We start from the raw sequence: 18,788 nt of genomic DNA, 5'->3' as shown, positions 1-18,788 counted from the left end.
ATGTCATGTGCTACGTTATCTTTATTGTTTTATGAAACTTTGTGTTGGGTGATGCGGGTGTTCCCACTTCACTGTGAGATTAGATTCTGAGTGCTCAGTCCAGTTAGTGTGGAGCCTCTTTTTTCTCATCTGTGTCAAATATCACAATCAATCACTTTGGTTTTATGGTTTCAGTATGCTGTCTGCTGTAGTGCAACATACTGTACCAGTGTGCAGTTGATAATGCAGTGGAGGAAAGTCAGTGTTTTGGCGCATGTCTGTGCTAGCAAAAACAATGGCATAAGGTAAAAAAAAAACTGCTAACAACAACACAGACGGCGGCTGAAGTTGTTAAATTGCAACACAAAATATACACCTACGCCACATCATAATTGTTACAATACGAAGACTGGTTCGCACTTGTAAATTGGGCGGGTAAAAAATAAATATTTGTTCATGCTTCTTTACAGGTGTGTGATGCCCATCTTCGCATCAGGGCACTTGACGCTACATTCCCAGGGTCTGTGCATGATTCCTTCGTGTGGCGGACATCACCGGTGCATCATGCACTGTGCAACCACAATTTTCTGCAATATGGGGAATATCTACTAGGTATGTGAATTCTGGCACAAGGGCGAAATAGTTGGAGAGAACAAATGTAAATCCAGTCAGTAGATCTCAGACAACAGTTGCATGTAGCTGGTTAAGCATATCTACAGTGAACACACTGTTGAGGCAAGTTGCTTTCAAATTAATGCAAATCCAGGGTTTCTACATGTCAGCAGTAGTGTCAACGAAGGTGTTGCATTAGTGAAACTGCTATCGGTAAGGAAATCGGAGGGCAGGAAGTGTTGAGGCTTTCCTTCAAGGTATTTATAACAACATACGTACATAATAACATAATAACATTAATAACACAGGATGCAGACCTGCTTATTCCTGCACACAAAGTGAGTCAAAAAATAAGATATTTGTTCACATTCCTTCACGGGTGAGCAATGCAATATGCAGTAGTATCACAACTATGTAACAACATAAATATCACAACATGCAGATTTGCTTTTACTTGTAAACCGAGAGGGTGGAAAAATAAGGGATACTTCTTTATGCTGTACCTCAGAAAATGTGAGGTCACATATAGCTGAGGCTCTCCTTCAAAGCTGATATGTCTACCGGTACATGTTACTATTTGTATACAGCAAACTTACAGGCTGCCATATTGCCTGTATCATGGCTGATAACAATGACAGCAATAATTATTGTATCATAAATAGAGGCCTTTGTAATGAGGGGAGAAAAGTAATAAATGATGAAATAAATAATGGACTGAAAAATCATGCACCCAAATTGCAGATGTTGCGCATTTTCAAAAATGTCAGTCTTCATTGGCCTGCAGGTGATGGCGCCTACCCGCTGCAGCCATGGTTGGTCACACCCATTCCAGGATGTCACGCTCCTGGTAGTCCATCTGCCAGGTTCAACAGTGCACATTCATCGCTGAGGTCTGTTGTCGAGCGCATGATTGGTGTCCTGAAGAGCCGGTTCAGGTGTCTACAACGGTACCGCGCACTGCACTACGAACCGGAGACTGCAGCGAAGATTGTAGCAGATTGTGCAGTGTTGCACAATGTGTGCATATATTCACGGCTGCCTCAACTTGCCCCCCCTGACAACGGTGACCCTGATGATGACACAGACCTCTGTGATGACAACGGTGCCTTTCCTGCTCTATACCAGGCAGGTAGATATAAGCGTGACCAGCTGCTGCAGACATTTTTGTTCCAGCCTCGCCTGTAGACACGTTTATGTGCAGCCAGCAGCTGCCTCGGCAGCACCAGCCGCCTCGCCTGCACCAGCCACCTCGCCAGCACCAGCCACCCTGCAAGCAAGGATTGACATTATTGCATACTTTGTTTCATACGGCAACAAGTATGTTGCACTGTTTATTTTTAAGCTTTTGTTTAAAGTGAAAACTGAGTTCCAGCTATTTATTTAATATACTCGTGCCGCAGCATGTGCTGTGTTTCATCATACTGCGTTGTGTCTGTGAGCGCAGAACGCTGTCTTCGCAGTATTTCTTCCCTGAGGCACGAAGCCTCTGCTCACTTCTCATTGCATTGTCTTCATCAAGAGGATGTGCCCCCGCAAGGAATTCAGCTTCAGTGGTGCTGTACAAACGCAGTCTACAGTGTGCTGCTTCAAGCTGAGTGCTTCATGCATGAACTTATGTGTGGTGGTGCAGTGTTGTGAAAAGCTGCTACTGTGCACAGTGCTCTTTACAGTGGAATGTGCAGCATTTGGCGAAGTCCTGTCATAGTCGACATTGTGGCAGTGGTCGTCGTCGCCCTTGCACCTGCCATCATTGTAGTGTTAAAAGAGGTGGGCGTCGCCCACCATTGGAGCAAACTGTGGCCATGTGTGTGACCTTGTATCACGCCTATCCTACACTCTGTGAAATGTGGGCTGTATGTTAATGCTATCTTCAGGACTTGTTTGTATGCTGTGCCGTGTACTGTCAGTATGTATGCAGCATGCCAAGAGAGCAGTCTGTGCGTTCACCATCCACCTGCAAAAGAACTTAACTTTTTCCCTGTCCTCAGTGAATCCAGTATGGAGCCTGTGTCGTGTGTGTTGTGTTTTGGCTACCATTCATTGGCAACCACTTGAGCATTATGTTACCTCTCTGGGCTGCAGCATCGCTGCAGGTCACAAGGTGCGCACAGTACGCAAGATGCAAGGTGGCAACGGTATCTCCCTGAGAGTGCAATTTCATCCAGTAGAGAAGTGTTTGCGCAAGACAGGAGAGGAAATGTTCGCTGTGCTTTTGTCTAGTCATGAACTTAGTATAACATTGAACTCTGACTGATGTGCTTCGCATGAGAATCGTAGTTTTTTACACATCCTTAATGAGCAACCTTACACCTCGTTCCGTTTCCGCTTCACTGTCACGGGCAAGACACGTTATATCAGAGATGTAACGAGTTCTAAAGAGTTGCCAGCCTGTGCTGCACAGTCGAATGGCATTACAGGTTGAGTATGAGCTCAGAAAGACATGTATACACAATTACTTGTTCATTGAAGGAAATGATGTTAAGGGCATACGTGTTTTTGATGAACACACGATGAACACAATGCCGTGAAGAGCAGTCATAGTGGCCCTTATATTCCATGCTGCATTTGCCACCTTTGCGTTGCTTCCAAACACTCTCATCGCAATTTTTGAGTGATTGGAGTGTCTTGGCTGCACTTAGACAAACCTCACTTGCTGTATTGAGGCGTTGCCTACATTTTACTTGTATGTTAATGTGAAATTTTTTTTTGCTTCTGTTGATGACATGTGCTACCTGTGTATGGCACAGTAGTGTCACCATTAAGTTCGTGGTTATAACCTAAGGGCACATTTATACATTGCCAACACCTCTGGTACACATTGTACTGTAGATTGAGTTGCCACCTGACTGGCTTTATCAGCATGCATGATATAGCATCTTAATGTGCCACTGCTCCCTCCTTCTCTTTTATCGCTTCAGACCATTCATTGTTATCCTTCGAGGACTGTCTCCTGTCACATATGCCAGCTATTATGTGTTTAACACCTTAAGCTATGAAATTTGGTTTTTATAGAAAGGAAAGACACAGTAACTATTCCACTTCCGGGAGGTCACCTCAACAGTGCTGTCGTCGAAGAGATGGAGGAGGAAATGAAAGCAGGAAGAGAGAAAAAGGCACAGTAGCAGAGGTTCCTGTATTAATTTTGACTGCCTAGGGCTCCTGATCATGCACTGACATTGCATAGCTCATGGGTTTCTTCGGCGTTTTGCCTCCATCGAAATTCGACAGCTGTGACAGGTATTTAACCTGCATCCTAGAACTGAGGAGCGAAAAATACCTCTCCGTACAGTAGCCTGCACGACCTATCATGGCTTTTCTCACTACACTGCTCTGACTGCCAAGGTCATGCTCTTTTCTGTTCCTCTGAACTCACCTTATGGATCGCCACCATTCTCACAGGGCGCCTGGTTGCGGCCCTGCAGTGTGCTGTTAATGTCACGCAGGGCCTGCACCAGCTGCTCGACGGCGTTGACCTGGCGGACCTGCAGGCTTTCAATCTTTTTTTTGCAAAGACAACAAGCGTTCTTTATCACCGTCCTGAAGGAAGCACTGAACAAACAGTCAATAATACTTTACCCCTGCCAGGTGGGTCCTGATGTGTGCCAGGTCTGTCGTTATCTGCCGGAGCTGCTGGTCCTGTATCGTGGCCAGGCGCCCTTGTTGTTCTATTAGGGCGGCGATCGCGTTGTGCCTTTGCTGCACACTGCCTGGGTGGTCTTGCTGGCGAGGTGGAAGTGCATGCGGGCGCCTGATTGAGCCACCTTGCTGGTGCGGTGCAGCTTGTATTGGTGGCGGTGCAGCTCGCGTACCTGGCTGACCCTCGTTCTCTGCATATGTGTAATTTCAGTGTGTTTTCCTGTAGTGAAACCACAAGACACCTCTGCCTTGGAACATGCGTCACATTTCTGTTGCTTTGTGTTATGCCTCACTTTATTGCAGGAGCATTTTTTGGGTTGTACACCTTTTTTCATTTCAGGTACCATACATTGAAATTTGGCACCATGTGTACAACACAATTTGGCCATAAATGCATAAAACTAATGTTATGACTGCAAAAACAGAAATGTTTTACTGAAAAATACAAGTTTGTTCAATGTAAATCAGCATATATATTAGCCAACTGACAGTGTGATAGTTATGATCACATTTCCTGTAACAATGCTTAAAAGATATGTCTCACCATGCTTCCAACTAACTGTAACCTGCACCATGCTTAGAAAGCTGTTGTCTACTGAAGTACATGACAAACCTTGTACTGAGCAATAGTCATGCTCGTCCATGACTTGTGACGCCTGTGGCGCTGGGCTGGGTGCCTGCGAGTGCATAAGATGAATACTCACAGTTCAGTCATACTTCAGCGGCAACACAAGCATTGATTTCTGGTTATGCTTTCGACGCTGTGTCATGCTATATTTAATTTTGAATAAAAAAGATTTTATATATTTACGATCACAGCTTCATTCTTTTTGAGACATCTTTCGCTGTGGCATATTTTCAGAAGGATGTTACGAATTTACCTTGGTGATATGGGAACAAACGCTATGTCATTTTACGCACGGCCAACACGTATGCTTGCGTCATTCTGTAATGCGCTTACAGAGTTGCCTTGCGTTTTCAGCTCCTGCCTGATAGCAGCCACCGCTTGCTGTGGAAAGGTGCTTACATATCTTTTTGCAAGTTGGAAAAACTTTTTCATAGTTACTCACCGGTGAAACTGAGGCTGCTGGTGCCATGCCGAATACGGCCGGGGACCTGCACCCCACGGAGCAGTCTTTGCCAACGATTGCCAAAATGCGGGCATCACTTGGGCTCAGCACTGCCTCTGGGTTCGGCAGCCCCCCGCCTGTAGTTCTGCATGAATAAAAGATATGGCTCTCATACCTAAAGTGGAAGTGAGGCGGGAGAGTTATAAGCATTCCGAGAGGCCCGACTATTTCTTGACAAAATCTAGGACAAAAAGCTTGCAGCCTAATATGCCAAATGTATACGTTGCCCTGCTGGATTACACAGAGTAAGGTATTCCAATATGTACAGTTTTTAACTATGTGTCTCTTAACGGGTCTCGTGCTGAAAGTCATGTATCGCAGCACTGGTTGTTCAGAAGCCGCCAGAGCGTGTGACGACGTTCGGTGCGTCTGCGTATGTTGCACTGGGTAAGCACAAGTGCACAGCAGTACACTGGCCTTTGCACAGGCGCTCCTAACTGGACGAGCAGGCAAAATTCGCAAGCACCGAAGAGCACACACGTCATAGTGAAAGTGTAACCGTGCCATGCCGCGCACCGAAAGCAGATTAGCTCACCTGTGCTCTGCACCGACTAGCGAGCCTGCAGTTCGCGCTTGCCTCACCCGCTGCTGCCAGAAGCGCTTCCAGCCTTCCGGCGAGCGCGTTGCCGGCCCCAGCCCGTTCAGCTCGGCCGCGAGCTGCACCCACAGGCGCTAGCGTGTTTCTGCCGGCATCGCCTCGCTGGCCCCGCGGCCCAGACCGGCATGCTGCTCCATAAAACAGAGCATGGCTTCTAGTTGATCTGCGCTACAACGCGGTATATAAACACCGCGCTGATTACTGTTGGCCACCACGCTCGCGCACGGAGGCTCCATGTTCGTCACTGGCGCTCCGTAGCAGACGACAGCAGACGACTGCCAAAACAAACACTGCTCACGAGAGTTCAGTCGCAGACCCCCCCCCCCCCCTTTTCAGTGTAGTAGCAGGTGTACAAAAATAAAAATTTAGTTGCATTTATTTCATTGCGAAATGCCTCTAGTTGTTGGATGAGCGTCATTTTTTAGCGCATCACGAAGCTGTCGAAATCATTGGCATTTTTTGTCACCAGAACCACTCATATACAACGGTGCGAAGCTGGGGCCATGGAGCAAAATTCGTTTCCAGCGGCCGAGGCGTTGCTTAATGTGCTTTTTTCGTTTTTCGACCGTGGCACTTTGCAACGCCCAGTTGCCAAGGGCAAGCATTACTCTGCCAGTGAAAGTGCGCGCCATTCGCTGCATATGCGTGTTCTCACCGAAGCCGCTGTGGTCTGTGTGTACGCACCGTTTGATCCTGTTTACAGCTGGTGCACAGTGAGTGCTGTTTAAGACGGCCTCGCAGCAGAATGACTATAATGACGCTCCCGGAACGTCGTTCTTTTTCGCACTTGGCGCCAACAGTAGCAGACGACATCGTTTGTGTTTATCCTTTTTTTGTTTTATTCTTCACATTTCGTAACCTCTTTCAGTGTTTACGTAACCTGGAACCGCCTTGATGGTTACGTCATGCCTACGTCACAATTTGAACAAAATGGCGAAATGTCGAGAATAGGGCCCCAGTAGTACCCCTCGGATCAAGAAACCTCATCGTGCTCCGTGTGGAAATCATGTACCCAGCAGTGATGCAGGGCGGAATGCATAATCCTGGTGAGCGATCCTACATCCCGCCAGTGTTAATAGGGAAGATGAAGTAGAAGAACCCTCGAAGAAGGCACCCCCTTGTTGGTATAAGCCGTGTTGTGAGGCAAACAACGCCACCCAACAGCCGCGCGTGTCTTCCCAACTTCCCCGAAGTGGGTACGTGCCATCTTTATTTGAGGCCAGGAAACCAAGAGCACAACCCAGACAATCAGGTGACTTGACCAGCTTTTCGATTGCCGCACCCAAAAAGAAACTTTTTTTTAACAGACAAATTAAAACGAAAATTGATTTTTGGGGAAGGAAATGGCGTAGTATCAAGGCGGAAACCTCGACCGCGCCGTAAGGGAAGGATAACGGAGGGAGTGAAAGAATAATAATAATAATAATAATAATAATAATAATAATAATAATAATAATAATAATAATAATAATAATAATAATAATTGGTTTTTGGGGAAAGGAAATGGCGCAGTATCTGTCTCATTGCATTGAGGCGTCATTAATGCCGCAAACGAGTCTGTCCCGCAGCATGTCAGGAAGGAAGGTGCCGTACTCACAGCTTGCTGAAAGCTTTTTCAGTGATGCGGTGTAGTCGATGACAGACTCCTCCGGTTGGCGAGAGCGACTATTGAATCTGGAGCGGCAGACCACCACGGAAGGCTTCGGAATGTAGTCACCCGAAAGCACGGAAAATATCTCGTCGATAGAGACTTGATCTGGAGTTTTAGGCGTCAGCAGGCTCCGTAGTAAGGAGTAGGTACTGGACCCGCAGCAAGTCAGGAACACGGACTTTTTCTTCTCCTCTGGAACGCTGTTGGCGTCGAAGAATTTGCTTGACTCGCTCAAGGTACTCCGTCCAGGGTCCTCCTTCCCCGTGGAATGGCTCCAATATTCCGTAGGTCGGCAAGGTTGCAGTTGATTCGATGCCGGAAAACTTTAACCTCGTCGCCAGAATTGTTATAGTATTGTAAGGTGGTGAGCATAGAAGCGAACGCCGGAACGGGTCACCGACGTGCCCTAACGAGGGCGCGGGAAGAGCGCCCCGTAAAACGACAGTACACGTTGCTGGCGGGAGTCAGACTGGCCCCTCTCCTTGAAAAGCGGGGGAGCGTTTATTATCTTTTCTCTTTCCCCCGTGCAGCTGGGTGCCGCTGAGAAGGCGCCTGCGGTGTCCTTGGCGTCTGCTGCCTTGGGGAATCGTCACACGTGTGGAAGTGGCTTATTCGCTCAGCAGTCCAAGCAAACAGGCACCTAAGGTCTTGCTCAAGCTTAGACCGTTGGGCTAGTTAGTTCACCTTGAAAAAAAAAATTGGGTGTGGCTTAGCTCTGGTTAAACCTGGAGTGGCGCGATGACTACATCTGGCCGAGTGGAAATCGCTCAGTCGAACTATTAATAATAATAATTGGTCTTGGGGAAAAAGGAAATGGCGCAGTATCTGTCTCATATATCGTTGGACACCTGAACCGCGCCGTAAGGAACGAAATAAAGGAGGGAGTGAAAGAAGAAAGCATAATAGGTTCCGTAGTGGAAGGCTCCGGAATAATTTAGACCACCTGGGGATCTTTAACGTGCACTGACATCGCACAGCACACGGGCGCCTTAGCGTTTTTCCTCCATAAAAACGCAGCCGCCATAGTCGGGTTCGAACCCGGGAACTCCGGATGAGTAGTTGAGTGCCCTAACCACTAAGCCACCGCGGCGGGTAGTGAAAGAAGAAAAGAAGTAAGAGTTGCCGTAGTGGAGGGTCCGGGAATAATTTCGACCACCTGGGGATCATTAACATGCACTGAAAGCGCTCAGCACACGGGCGCCTTTGGGTTTCGCCCCCATCGAAACGCTGCCGCCGCGGTCGCGTTCGAACCCGGGAACTCCGGATCAGCAGCCGAGCGCCCTACCACCGTGACCGGTAGACATTTACTGCGGCATTTTTTTTTTCGGGACATGAAACGGCGCAGTATAACTAGCTGAGTTCTACCGGATACTTCCTTCGACATTTACTGCGCAGTTTTTAAAGCGAAAGCTTTACTACTCCAGCCAGCGAGCCATTTCGGCTCGTGGCCCACAAACGTGGCCCACAAACGTGGCCCACAAACGACCTTTAGCCGCCGTTGCCTAGCAACACCGCAGCCGCGAACGAAAAGATGGCGTCGCCGTCGACGCCGCTGCTGTCGCCGCTCGCTCTACTAGATGTGCGCCGCTGGGGTAGAGGGAGAGGATGTGTCGCCACACGGGGCTATATATATATATATATATATATATATATATATATATATATATATATATATATATATATATATATATATATATATATATATATATATGCGCTTCGCCTCAGTGTATTCTAGTCGTTATGGAGAGCGCGCAAAAGGGACACGACAGAACGAAGCGAGGTAGAGAAAACACTCCTAGGAGACGCCAGAAGAGCGCACCGCACGACTCGAGAGGCGTCGTAACGAATATGCGGCTAAAGGAATGCGTGCCACGTCCCGGAGTGACTCTTAAACTGCGGAAGGGACCGGTTTAAGTTCTCGAAAGCGTCGGAATAAGACGCTGCGTGTACGAATTGCCGAGCAAATGAAACTTTCGCAATTCAACTAGAGTTATAACCAGAGCAAAACCACAGCCAACTTTTTTTCAGGACATGAAAGGACGCAATGTAACTGGCTTGCTTCTACTTGATACTCCCTTTCGTTTCCTGAAAAATAACTGACACCTGATTTAATATTGGCTGCGGGTCCTTGGACCCAAGATATTAAACTTATTTTTGGAATATGGCGGAGTGCTTGCATTGAAGCACTCTGGCACGGGTCGGCTCAGTATTGCGCAGCCTCTGGAATCGGCCCCGGGCAGATTAGCGCGCGCCTTTTCTTTCTATCTTTTCTCTCCTATCCTTTAACTCTCCTATTTTAAGCACGCAGCAGCGAGCGTGGCTCCGATTGAGCCAGTAGGCCATCCCATGCACTTTCCTTTTCTTCCTCTCAGCGACAGCAACAGCTTCCTGAAAAGCCTTCATGCCGGCACCTCTTTCTTCGTTTCTTCTTTCACTCCCTCCTTTAACCCTTCTCTTATGGAGCGGCTCAAGTGTCCACCGACATATATGACAATCACTACGCTATTTGTTTTCCTTAAAACTAATTTTCATGCCGATCAGTGGTTAGGGCGCTCGACTACTGATCCGGAGTTCCCGGGTTCGAACCCGACCGCGGCGGCTGCGTTTTTATGGAGGAAAAACGCTAAGGCGCCCGTGTGCTGTGCGATGTCAGTGCACGTTAAAGATCCCCAGGTGGTCTAAATTATTCCGGAGCTCTCCACTACGGACCTATTCGTTCCTATCTTCTTTCACTCCCTCCTTTATCCCTTCCCTTACGGCGCGGTTCAGGTGTCCAACGATATATGAGACAGATACTGCGCCATTTCCATTCCACCAAAAACCAATTATTATTATTATTATTATTATGCCGAACACCTTACCCTTCATGGTGGCTCAGTGGTTAAGGCGCTCGTCTACTGAGCCAGAGTACACAGGTTCGAATCCGACCGAGGCGGCCGCATTTCGATGGAGGCGAAACTCAAAACGCGCCAATGTGCTGCGCGATGTTAGCGCACGGTAAATGTCTCCAGGTGGTAGAAATTATCCCGGAGACCTCCACAACGGCACCTCCTCTTTCTTCATCTCTTCTTTGACTCCTTCCTTTATGCCCTCCCTTACAGTGTTGTTCGGGTGTTCACCGAGATATGTGAGACAGTTACTGCGCCACTCCCTGTCCTCAAAACCAAGCTTCATTTTTTTCAAACACGAGGGGACATAAACGTGCATGCACTGACATCGCAAAGAAAAAAAATAATGTGGATTAGCCCCTGCTAATCCAGGATATACAAAGCGAAAGCGAGATTGAGGTATCCACTGACCCACGGAGCCGATTTTGCGCCTTTCCTTTCGTGAAAATGAACGGTCTTTGCAAAGTAGCGAACGCCAATTAACTCTACGAACGCCGTCGGCTCGCTTGTTTTGTTTGGTGTTTTGTGGAAAGGAAATGTCACAGTAACCATCTCTCATATACCGGTGGACACCCAGACCACGCCGTAAAGGAAGGAATAAAGGAAGGAGGAAGAGAGGAAAGAGAAAACTGAATAATTAATAATAATAATAATAATAATAATAATAATAATAATAATAATAATAATAATAATAATAATAATAATAATAATAATAGGTTTTGGGGGAAAGGAAGTGGCGCAGTATCTGTCTCATATATCGTTGGACACCTGAACCGCGCCGTAAAGGAAGGGATAAAGGAGGGAGTCGAAGAAGAAAGGAAGAAAGAGGTGCTGTAGTGAAGGGCTCCGGAACAATTTCGACCACCTGGGGATCTGAAACGTGCACTCAGATCACACAGAACACGGGTGCCTTAGCGTTTTGCCTCCATCGAAACGCAGCCGCCGCACGTTAAAGATCCCCAGGTGTGTTGCCTCCATATAAACGCAGCCATCGTGGTCGGGTTCGTACCCGGTAACTCCGGATCAGTAGCCCGAGCGTCCTAACCATGGTGCCAACGCGACGGGTAACGAAAGAGAAAACTGAAAATTGAAAGTGGCATTTTGAGGAAAGGCGCGGCGCTGTGCAGCGGCGGAACACATGTGGCTCGGTGCTACTAGTGGCGCATGCGGAGTTGTGACTAGGGAGCGAGAGAGGGAAATGTGCCGTGTGTCCTCTGCTCCTCGCGCATGCGCAGCACGGCTCTCCAGTAGTATGATCATGGAAGACAGTTGGGCTAGTTGGTGTGTATCCGTTAGTGACAGCGACATTGCAACTAGCGTGGAAAGCACAAGGACAGAGGCAAAAAGGAACAGACGAGACAGCACGCTCGTCTGTTCCTTTTTGCCTCTGTCCTTGTGCTTTCCACGCTAGTTGCAATGTCGCAGGCTCTCCAGGAGTCACGCGAAACTGCTCAACCTGCAGCCAGTAAAGCTTTCGGTTTAAAACCGTCTTTTCTTGCGCACGCTATTCAAGAACAATATATTAAAATGAACAGCGAAAGTAATCATTATTCTTTGCTCAAATATTAATTGTTTTTTACAGCTTGATGAACATTTCGATGCAACGACTTCAGCACAGCGTCATTGTGGGCTACAGGCAAGATTTTCAAAAAAAATCCTTAAGCTGACTTAGCAAAAACTTCTGCTCAGCTGTTACCTTTTTGGCCGCAGAATGCAATACTTTAGAACACCTCGGCAGTTACGCATCGGCCTCATTTGCAGTGGCAGGTGTCACGGTGCGTTCTGTGCTGTATTTGATAATATATATATGGGCGCAAGAAATTCCATGTGGCTACACGCGCACTTTATATAAACAAGCTCCATTAATAAAGGCTTTTTCATTGATGTAAATAGGCTTAGGATATTTGCTTATTAACGGGATAGCGGTTAAGTTGCCGACCAGAGGAGAACCCGGCGTTGATTCGTCGCCGTGAGGTGTGCTCAAAGAGGTATTGCCTTGGCACGTGGACCTGTTGAATGGAAAGTTGAAAACCGGTGATGCCACTTGTCTGAAACGACATCAGGACATGTGAGTATATAAAATAAAGGAATTGCCTGAAAGGAATTGATATTAAATTGTAAATAAAATGGGAGGGGACAATTAAGCTCCGCCTCAATGGCATGACACAATAGCGAAGTGGTTTATTTGGCATGTGTACAGAAGTTCGCTGTCCGCCGCCGCGGTGGCTAAGTGGTTATGGCGCTCGGCTGCTGGCCCGAAAGACGCGGGTTCGATCCCGGACGTGGCGGTCGAATTTCGATGGAGGTGAAATTCTAGAGGCCCGTGTAGCGTGCGGTATCATACTGCATTTTAAAGAACCGAAGGTGGTCGAAATTTGCGAAGCCCTTCACTACGGCGTCCCTCAGAGCCTGAGTCTCTTTGGGGCGTTAAATCCACAGAAACGAACCTAACGAGAAGGCCACCAGAAGACCGAGGAAGCTGCCCAGCTCGAATAACAGAAACGAAATAAAACCAAGGTGCCGACAGGACGCCCAGCCCTTACAAAAATTTTTAAATTTAGACTCTATAAATTCTATAAATTCTCTATAGACAAACCCTGAAGTAGCCTGTAGGCAACACAACCGCCTGTACACTATACAAATCATATAGACAGTCTATAGACAATATAGATTTATGGTCATACACATATAGTAGACTTGTCTATAGAAAGTCTATAGCCTACGAAGAGACAAAAATAAGTATCTACAAGAAGAAAATAGAGTCTACAGACTCTCCGTAGACCATGCTTGTAAGGGAGGAGCCAAATCCAGCAGCCAAAAGTGCCTTGGCTGTAATGCTTTGACAGCGCGCGACCATAGTCATCTAAGCGCCGTGCTAGGATGTGCTACGCTTTTTTAGTATTGCATTTCAAACTCACCACTATTCCGTGGAGCGATATAAACCGCAATTTCATGATGTGCTACGCAGAGCACTTTCAGGGGTTTGATTGATATCATTTTCTCCGTAGAAATATTTTGTTTCAATTTAGTCAACGTCAGTTCTTTATATTAACCACCTGGTTTCCTAAAAGACCCACATTTAGCAGCTTGCAACTAGCGACGGTCAAACCTTAACCAATAAAAATATCGCTAGGCTGCTTGCACTGCGTGCCTTAAAAATTATTGGTTGGTTCGTTGGTTTTGGGGGAAAGGAAATGGCGCAGTATCTGTCTCATATATATCGTTGGACACCTGAACCGCGCCGTAAGGCAAGGAATAAAGGAGGGAGAAAAAGAAGGCAGAAAGAGGTGCCGTAGTTGAGGGCTCCGGCATAATTTTGACCACCTGGGCATTTTTAACGCGCGCTGACATCGCACAGCACACGGGTGCCTTAGCGTATTGCCCCCATAAAAAAGCAGCCGCCGCGGATGGGTTCGAACCTTAAAAAATGAAATTTGGTTTTTTAGGGAAGGGAAATGGCGTAGTATCTGTCTAACCTATCGGCGGACACCTGAACCGCGCCGTAAGGGAAGGGATAAGGGAGGGAGTGAAAGAGGAAAGGAAGAATGAAGTGCCGTAGTGGAGGGCGCCGGAATAATTTCTACCTTCTGGGAATCTTTATCGTGCACTTATATCCCACAGCACACGGGCGCCTTAGCGTTTCGCCTCCATTGAAACTCAGCTGCCGCGGTCGGGTTCTAACCCGGGAACTCCGGACCAGTAGCCTACTTTCAAGAAAGAAGTGGTTTTAGGTTACATTGTTGGCATATACTTATTTCGAGGCGCTTTCTGCAACAATAGTGCAAAACCTCAGCGAGCGAATTGCTTTTTTCTGCTAGTTTGGTGCATGTAGAAAAAATTCTTATTTTTGGTAATTTAGCAATTTGTATGTCCCAAACGGGATGCTTTTTTTAAACTAACGAACAGAGTAAGATAATGAGATCCATGGGTTATGACATATCAACAAATTAGAAAGGGCACAGGCGAGAGCATGGTTTGTTTTCAATAACTAAGCGAAGTGTTTATTCTGTAACAACTGCAAAAGACAGTCTCGGCTGGGAAAAACGAAGATAATTCGTTCGTTTGAAATAACTCTGCAGTATGTTTCATTCTAAAACAGGTGCAAAACCCCGTCGATTCATGCCGAGTCCGGAATTCGTTTCATCACGTCCGAATGTCTGAAGCACATAAACAAGCTCAAAGTTACATAGCGTAAAATTCATTTTTAGGGGATATGTATTGCCTCTGCGCATCAGTGACGGGCGAAGTGTGATGAAAGGTGTAGTAGTGATTAAATTAATGAAGAAAAAAATATTGGCTGGGGCTTAGCTAAGGTTAAGCCTGGGTATCTAGAAGCGGAAAGGTTCGGTGATGCTTATGGTTTAGCTTAAGGTTATGCTTTGCTGCGTCGTTTAGCTGGACGTTCTTCTCGTTGTTCGGGTATCACGGACGCTCGCTGAGCTTTCAGTCTTTCATTTCTTCGCTCCTTTTCAGCCAACTCCCGTGGTAGCACTTCTGTATCGGTAATATAACTCTCTTCTCCTTCCATGTTGAATGCGCACGCCTATTTTCTGGCAAGTGGTTATATAGTCGGCCTTCGCGATAAACACGCGCTTGCGGCGAACGTCAAACGATGACGCATTGCGCGCGGCAGTGGCCACCTGCGCCGCGCGTGACGTCACGCGCGGCAGCGGCGAAAGGTCAAGCGACGGAGTCGGCGGCGGCCACCTGCCCCGTGCGCGACATCACTCGGGCTCCGACATACGCCAGCTTACCCGAAGCGCGGTGTTGACTAACGTAGTGAAGCTTTTGTTGGAAAAGGCTAGCTGATTTGATTAAGTTCAGTAGAGAGCTATGGTATGGTTCCTGCGTCCAGGCAATATATGAAGCAGGGCTGCTTGGTGAAAACCCCGCTACCTTCATTTGCCGGGTCCTTGTAGGCTTGAGAGCTGGGTAGTCCCACAGTAAGTGATCAATGTCGGCTTCAATATCCTCGGGTTTGCATACCAAACACCCAAGCCGAGGAAAGAAATCTCGGTACTGAGGCCAACCCCGATTGACTGCAGGTGTGAGGGCAAACCCGACCTGGATCCTCCTGAGTGCAACATATCTCTTGGAAATGGCATTTTCTCCCAACTATCAGGGAATGGAATTGCCTTGATTGTGCTGGTGCTGTTACAGTTGTATCGAGATTAATTTGTCAACAAAGGCAAAATGAAATTCTTGCCATTTTCCGACTGTTCTGTAGACAACCTGCACTTCGTTTTTGCTTTGGGTTACCCGCACCCCCCCCCCCCACCCCCCCGGTCCTCCTATATTAAACCGATACTAGCGTCTTAGGCAAGGCTGAATTGTGGGCCAGTTGGTAGGACATTTATTACTATTGTGTGACATGTATGACTCTTGTGAACTTACTGCTTTTATATCCAAAAGAATGGGATTTGTATAGGAGCTAGTGTAGTGCCAGTGCTAACATTTTCCTCGCGAAGTTTCACCGCTCGCTATTAATAGTTTTGGACGACGCTCGTGTCCTCGAAGTTTCACCGCTCGCTATTAATAGTTTTGGACGACGCTCGTGTTGTGCAGAGTTTAAGATATGTAGATGATTTTTTAGTGCTTTTAAACGGCGAACCCATGAACTCCTACCGACAGGGAGTAGAACACATCTTGAGTGCTTTTAGGCAGTGTTTACCTCATGCAAAATTTACTCACAAACTAGCCGCACACAATACCATTCATTTTTTAGACTTGCTAGTAACCTGCTCAGGAGAAAGCCATGTGTGCTGAATGTACGCATCTAGAATTCGAAAAGGACTCTTGCCGTATGACTCTAACCGCTCTAAATTAGTCAAGTGAAGTATTGCTAAGACTTTTTTTTTTCGAACGCTGTAAAAAGAAGTTGTTGCCACACTGTCTCCGCTAGTGTCATGACGCAGGCCAGTCGCCTTTTTGGTGCGGGCTTCGAAACAGAAATGGTGAGAGGAAAGGCCAAGTCTGTGTTTTAGGAATTGAATGGCAGGGCCAAGCAAGAAAAGAAGGCTACCGTGGAAGAAAGGAAGAGAATTCAAGTGGCGCCGTATCTGCACAAAGTGGCGCACAATGCAAAAAAAAGTCGCCGAGTGCCAAGGTGCTCACGTCGTTTCCGTAGCGAAGGCTATATAGGCCACCAATTCTCACTTTCGCCGTGCTCGCAGTCCACCTTGGTCGCACCGCACCACGTGACCAAACACGTGACTGGCTAGGTGAACCGCGTGACGAACCGAACCGCGTGACCAGCCAGGGCTTCACGCCGTGGCGGGAGCGACTGAAACCCCCGCCAGTGCTGTGGCATGTTGCAAGTTGCGCGTCCGCGCCGTAAGTGTCGCCACGGTCGGAACGATTGCAGCGATCCTGGTATCTGGCGGCTCATGTGTTCTAGGTTTCCATAATGGAATTTATTAATTTTGATTTTTAGAACGATTGTCACTGATATTGCAATGCCCAAGATGCCTAAAATCACTTTTGTACATCGATTGTCACTACTGATGTTTCCTTTAATAAACTGTTCTTTGGAGAAAACTATTTACGTTTTTGGTACTCGAGCGAGCGCCCTAAGCAGCTGCTAATCAGCCGCGCTGGCCGCGCCGCCAACTCCCAGGCACCGCCACCGTCGCATTTCAAAATCGTCCCCATTGGCTCTACGGGAATGTCACACCCTTGCCCCCGCACACACACTGAATAAAAGAAAACCCTGTGTCGAGGCTGGGAATCGAACAAGGGCCTTTGGAATTCGAGGCGGAGACGCTTACACTCCGCCACGACGAAGCACGATTTAGCCATCAATAAATGCGCATCTAGTGAATGCACGGGTTTCGTATATTAACTCTTCCGAAACGGATGTCCCCGAGCTTTCGCTACGTATATCCTGGCCTAACACAGCTAGGCCATAATCAATTTTTTTCTGCCCCTGTTAAGCTTTCAGGTCTCTACGCACGAATAATGCCTGATTGTGATAATAAGAATCACTGCAACACCAAGCATAGAGCAATGTTTGCCAGATGCAAAACGGATGTCATATATCAGATCTTGCTGACGTGTTGAAAGTGTTACATACGACTGACTGGTGATTGTATTAATGAACTAAAATTCGAAGTTGTGAAGATGGCAATCTTGCTTTGCATTGTAGATGACGCCCCGGGAAGCTTTCCCCTCGTTTCAATCATGTAACCATTTTAGGCCAAGGAAAAACAAGAAGGGCATGGGAAATTTTCGAAGCCGATCTGAGAGCTAAAATGGTGATGCTTCCGTCAGTACCCCGTCGATTGGGCTGACAACGAAAGAGATTGACTTCCTGAATGATTAAACGTAGGTTGTTTGTATAGGGTTGGCGCATGCGTGACGGTTACCCTACGGAATGGGCACAATAATGATGTCACTTGTTAGCCCAGCCTTGTCAATTGTAGGTTCACCTCTTGTCCCTCGTCTTTTTGCGGCTGGTAAAAATTTTTCTCTGACATGGTGCCTTAGGTACACTAGTAATTAAAGAAACACAATATTATATTTTTCACCCAATAGTGAGCTACAATGCACGCCCTCCGCCATTTAGTCACAGTAATAATACCATGTTTCTCTCTAAATCTCATGTTGTTTGCACCTTCGCAACAAAAAAGATTCTACGCTATCGGGAGTGTTTATTTGTAAAAAACTTTATTATTTGATGTTAAAACTATCTATCATCGTCGCACTTAGCGCAAAATTGCGTTAAAGCTTTGCAGACATCATCCGTCAGTATTTTTCCTGTTACAAACTGACGTACATCTACTGTTTATTCTTGGGCATACCATTTAGGCTGTAAATGTTTTGATAGACATAATCAGGGGTGCAAAGTTCTTGAGGCGAACTTCATTCCGCAGCTGCATTGACCCTGAAGCCGGCCTTGCAGGTCATACTGAAGCCGAAGTCATTTGAATTATTCCGAAATTACCCGCCGTGGTGGCTCAGTGGTAAGGGCGCTCGGCTACTGATCCGGAGTTCCCGAGTTTGAACCCGACCGCGGCGGCTGCGTTTTTATGGAGGAAAAACGCCAAGGCGCCCGTCTGCTGTGCGAAGTCAGTGCACGCTAAAGATCACCAGGTGGTCGAAATTATTCCGGAGCCCTCCACTACGGCACATCTTCTTCCTTTCTTCTTTCACTCCCTCCTTTATCCCTTCTCTTACGGCACGGTTCAGGTGTCCAACGATATATGAGACAGATACTGCGCCCTTTCCTTTCCCCCAAAAACCAATTATTATTAAGTATTCCGAAACATTCTTTCTGTCACAATGGTTCCCAACGC

The 18,788-nt window shown here is 47.1% G+C and overlaps 1 protein-coding gene and 1 long non-coding RNA gene across 2 annotated transcripts; both read right to left on the bottom strand.

The window, feature by feature from the left end:
* Positions 1-1,610: 1,610 nt before the first annotated feature.
* Positions 1,611-4,380, bottom strand: LOC144110232 (uncharacterized). Its single transcript, XR_013309770.1, has 3 exons — positions 4,168-4,380; positions 3,965-4,088; positions 1,611-1,858 (listed from the first exon to the last, which is right to left on the bottom strand). It is a non-coding gene; the product is annotated as an uncharacterized LOC144110232 (long non-coding RNA).
* A 254-nt stretch (positions 4,381-4,634) lies between these two features.
* Positions 4,635-6,082, bottom strand: LOC144109696 (uncharacterized). The gene is made up of 5 exons (XM_077642496.1): positions 6,077-6,082; positions 5,893-6,029; positions 5,298-5,442; positions 4,788-4,904; positions 4,635-4,640 (listed from the first exon to the last, which is right to left on the bottom strand). Exons 1-5 carry the CDS (start codon positions 6,080-6,082, stop codon positions 4,635-4,637), a joined length of 411 nt encoding a protein of 136 aa, XP_077498622.1.
* Between the last annotated feature and the right edge of the window lie 12,706 nt (positions 6,083-18,788).

The sequence above is a fragment of the Amblyomma americanum genome, chromosome 11, assembly GCF_052857255.1.
Source record: "Amblyomma americanum isolate KBUSLIRL-KWMA chromosome 11, ASM5285725v1, whole genome shotgun sequence".
Classification (NCBI taxonomy): domain Eukaryota; kingdom Metazoa; phylum Arthropoda; class Arachnida; order Ixodida; family Ixodidae; genus Amblyomma; species Amblyomma americanum.
Note: the sequence above shows the minus strand (reverse complement) of the source record. Positions and strands in the feature narration are given on the sequence as shown.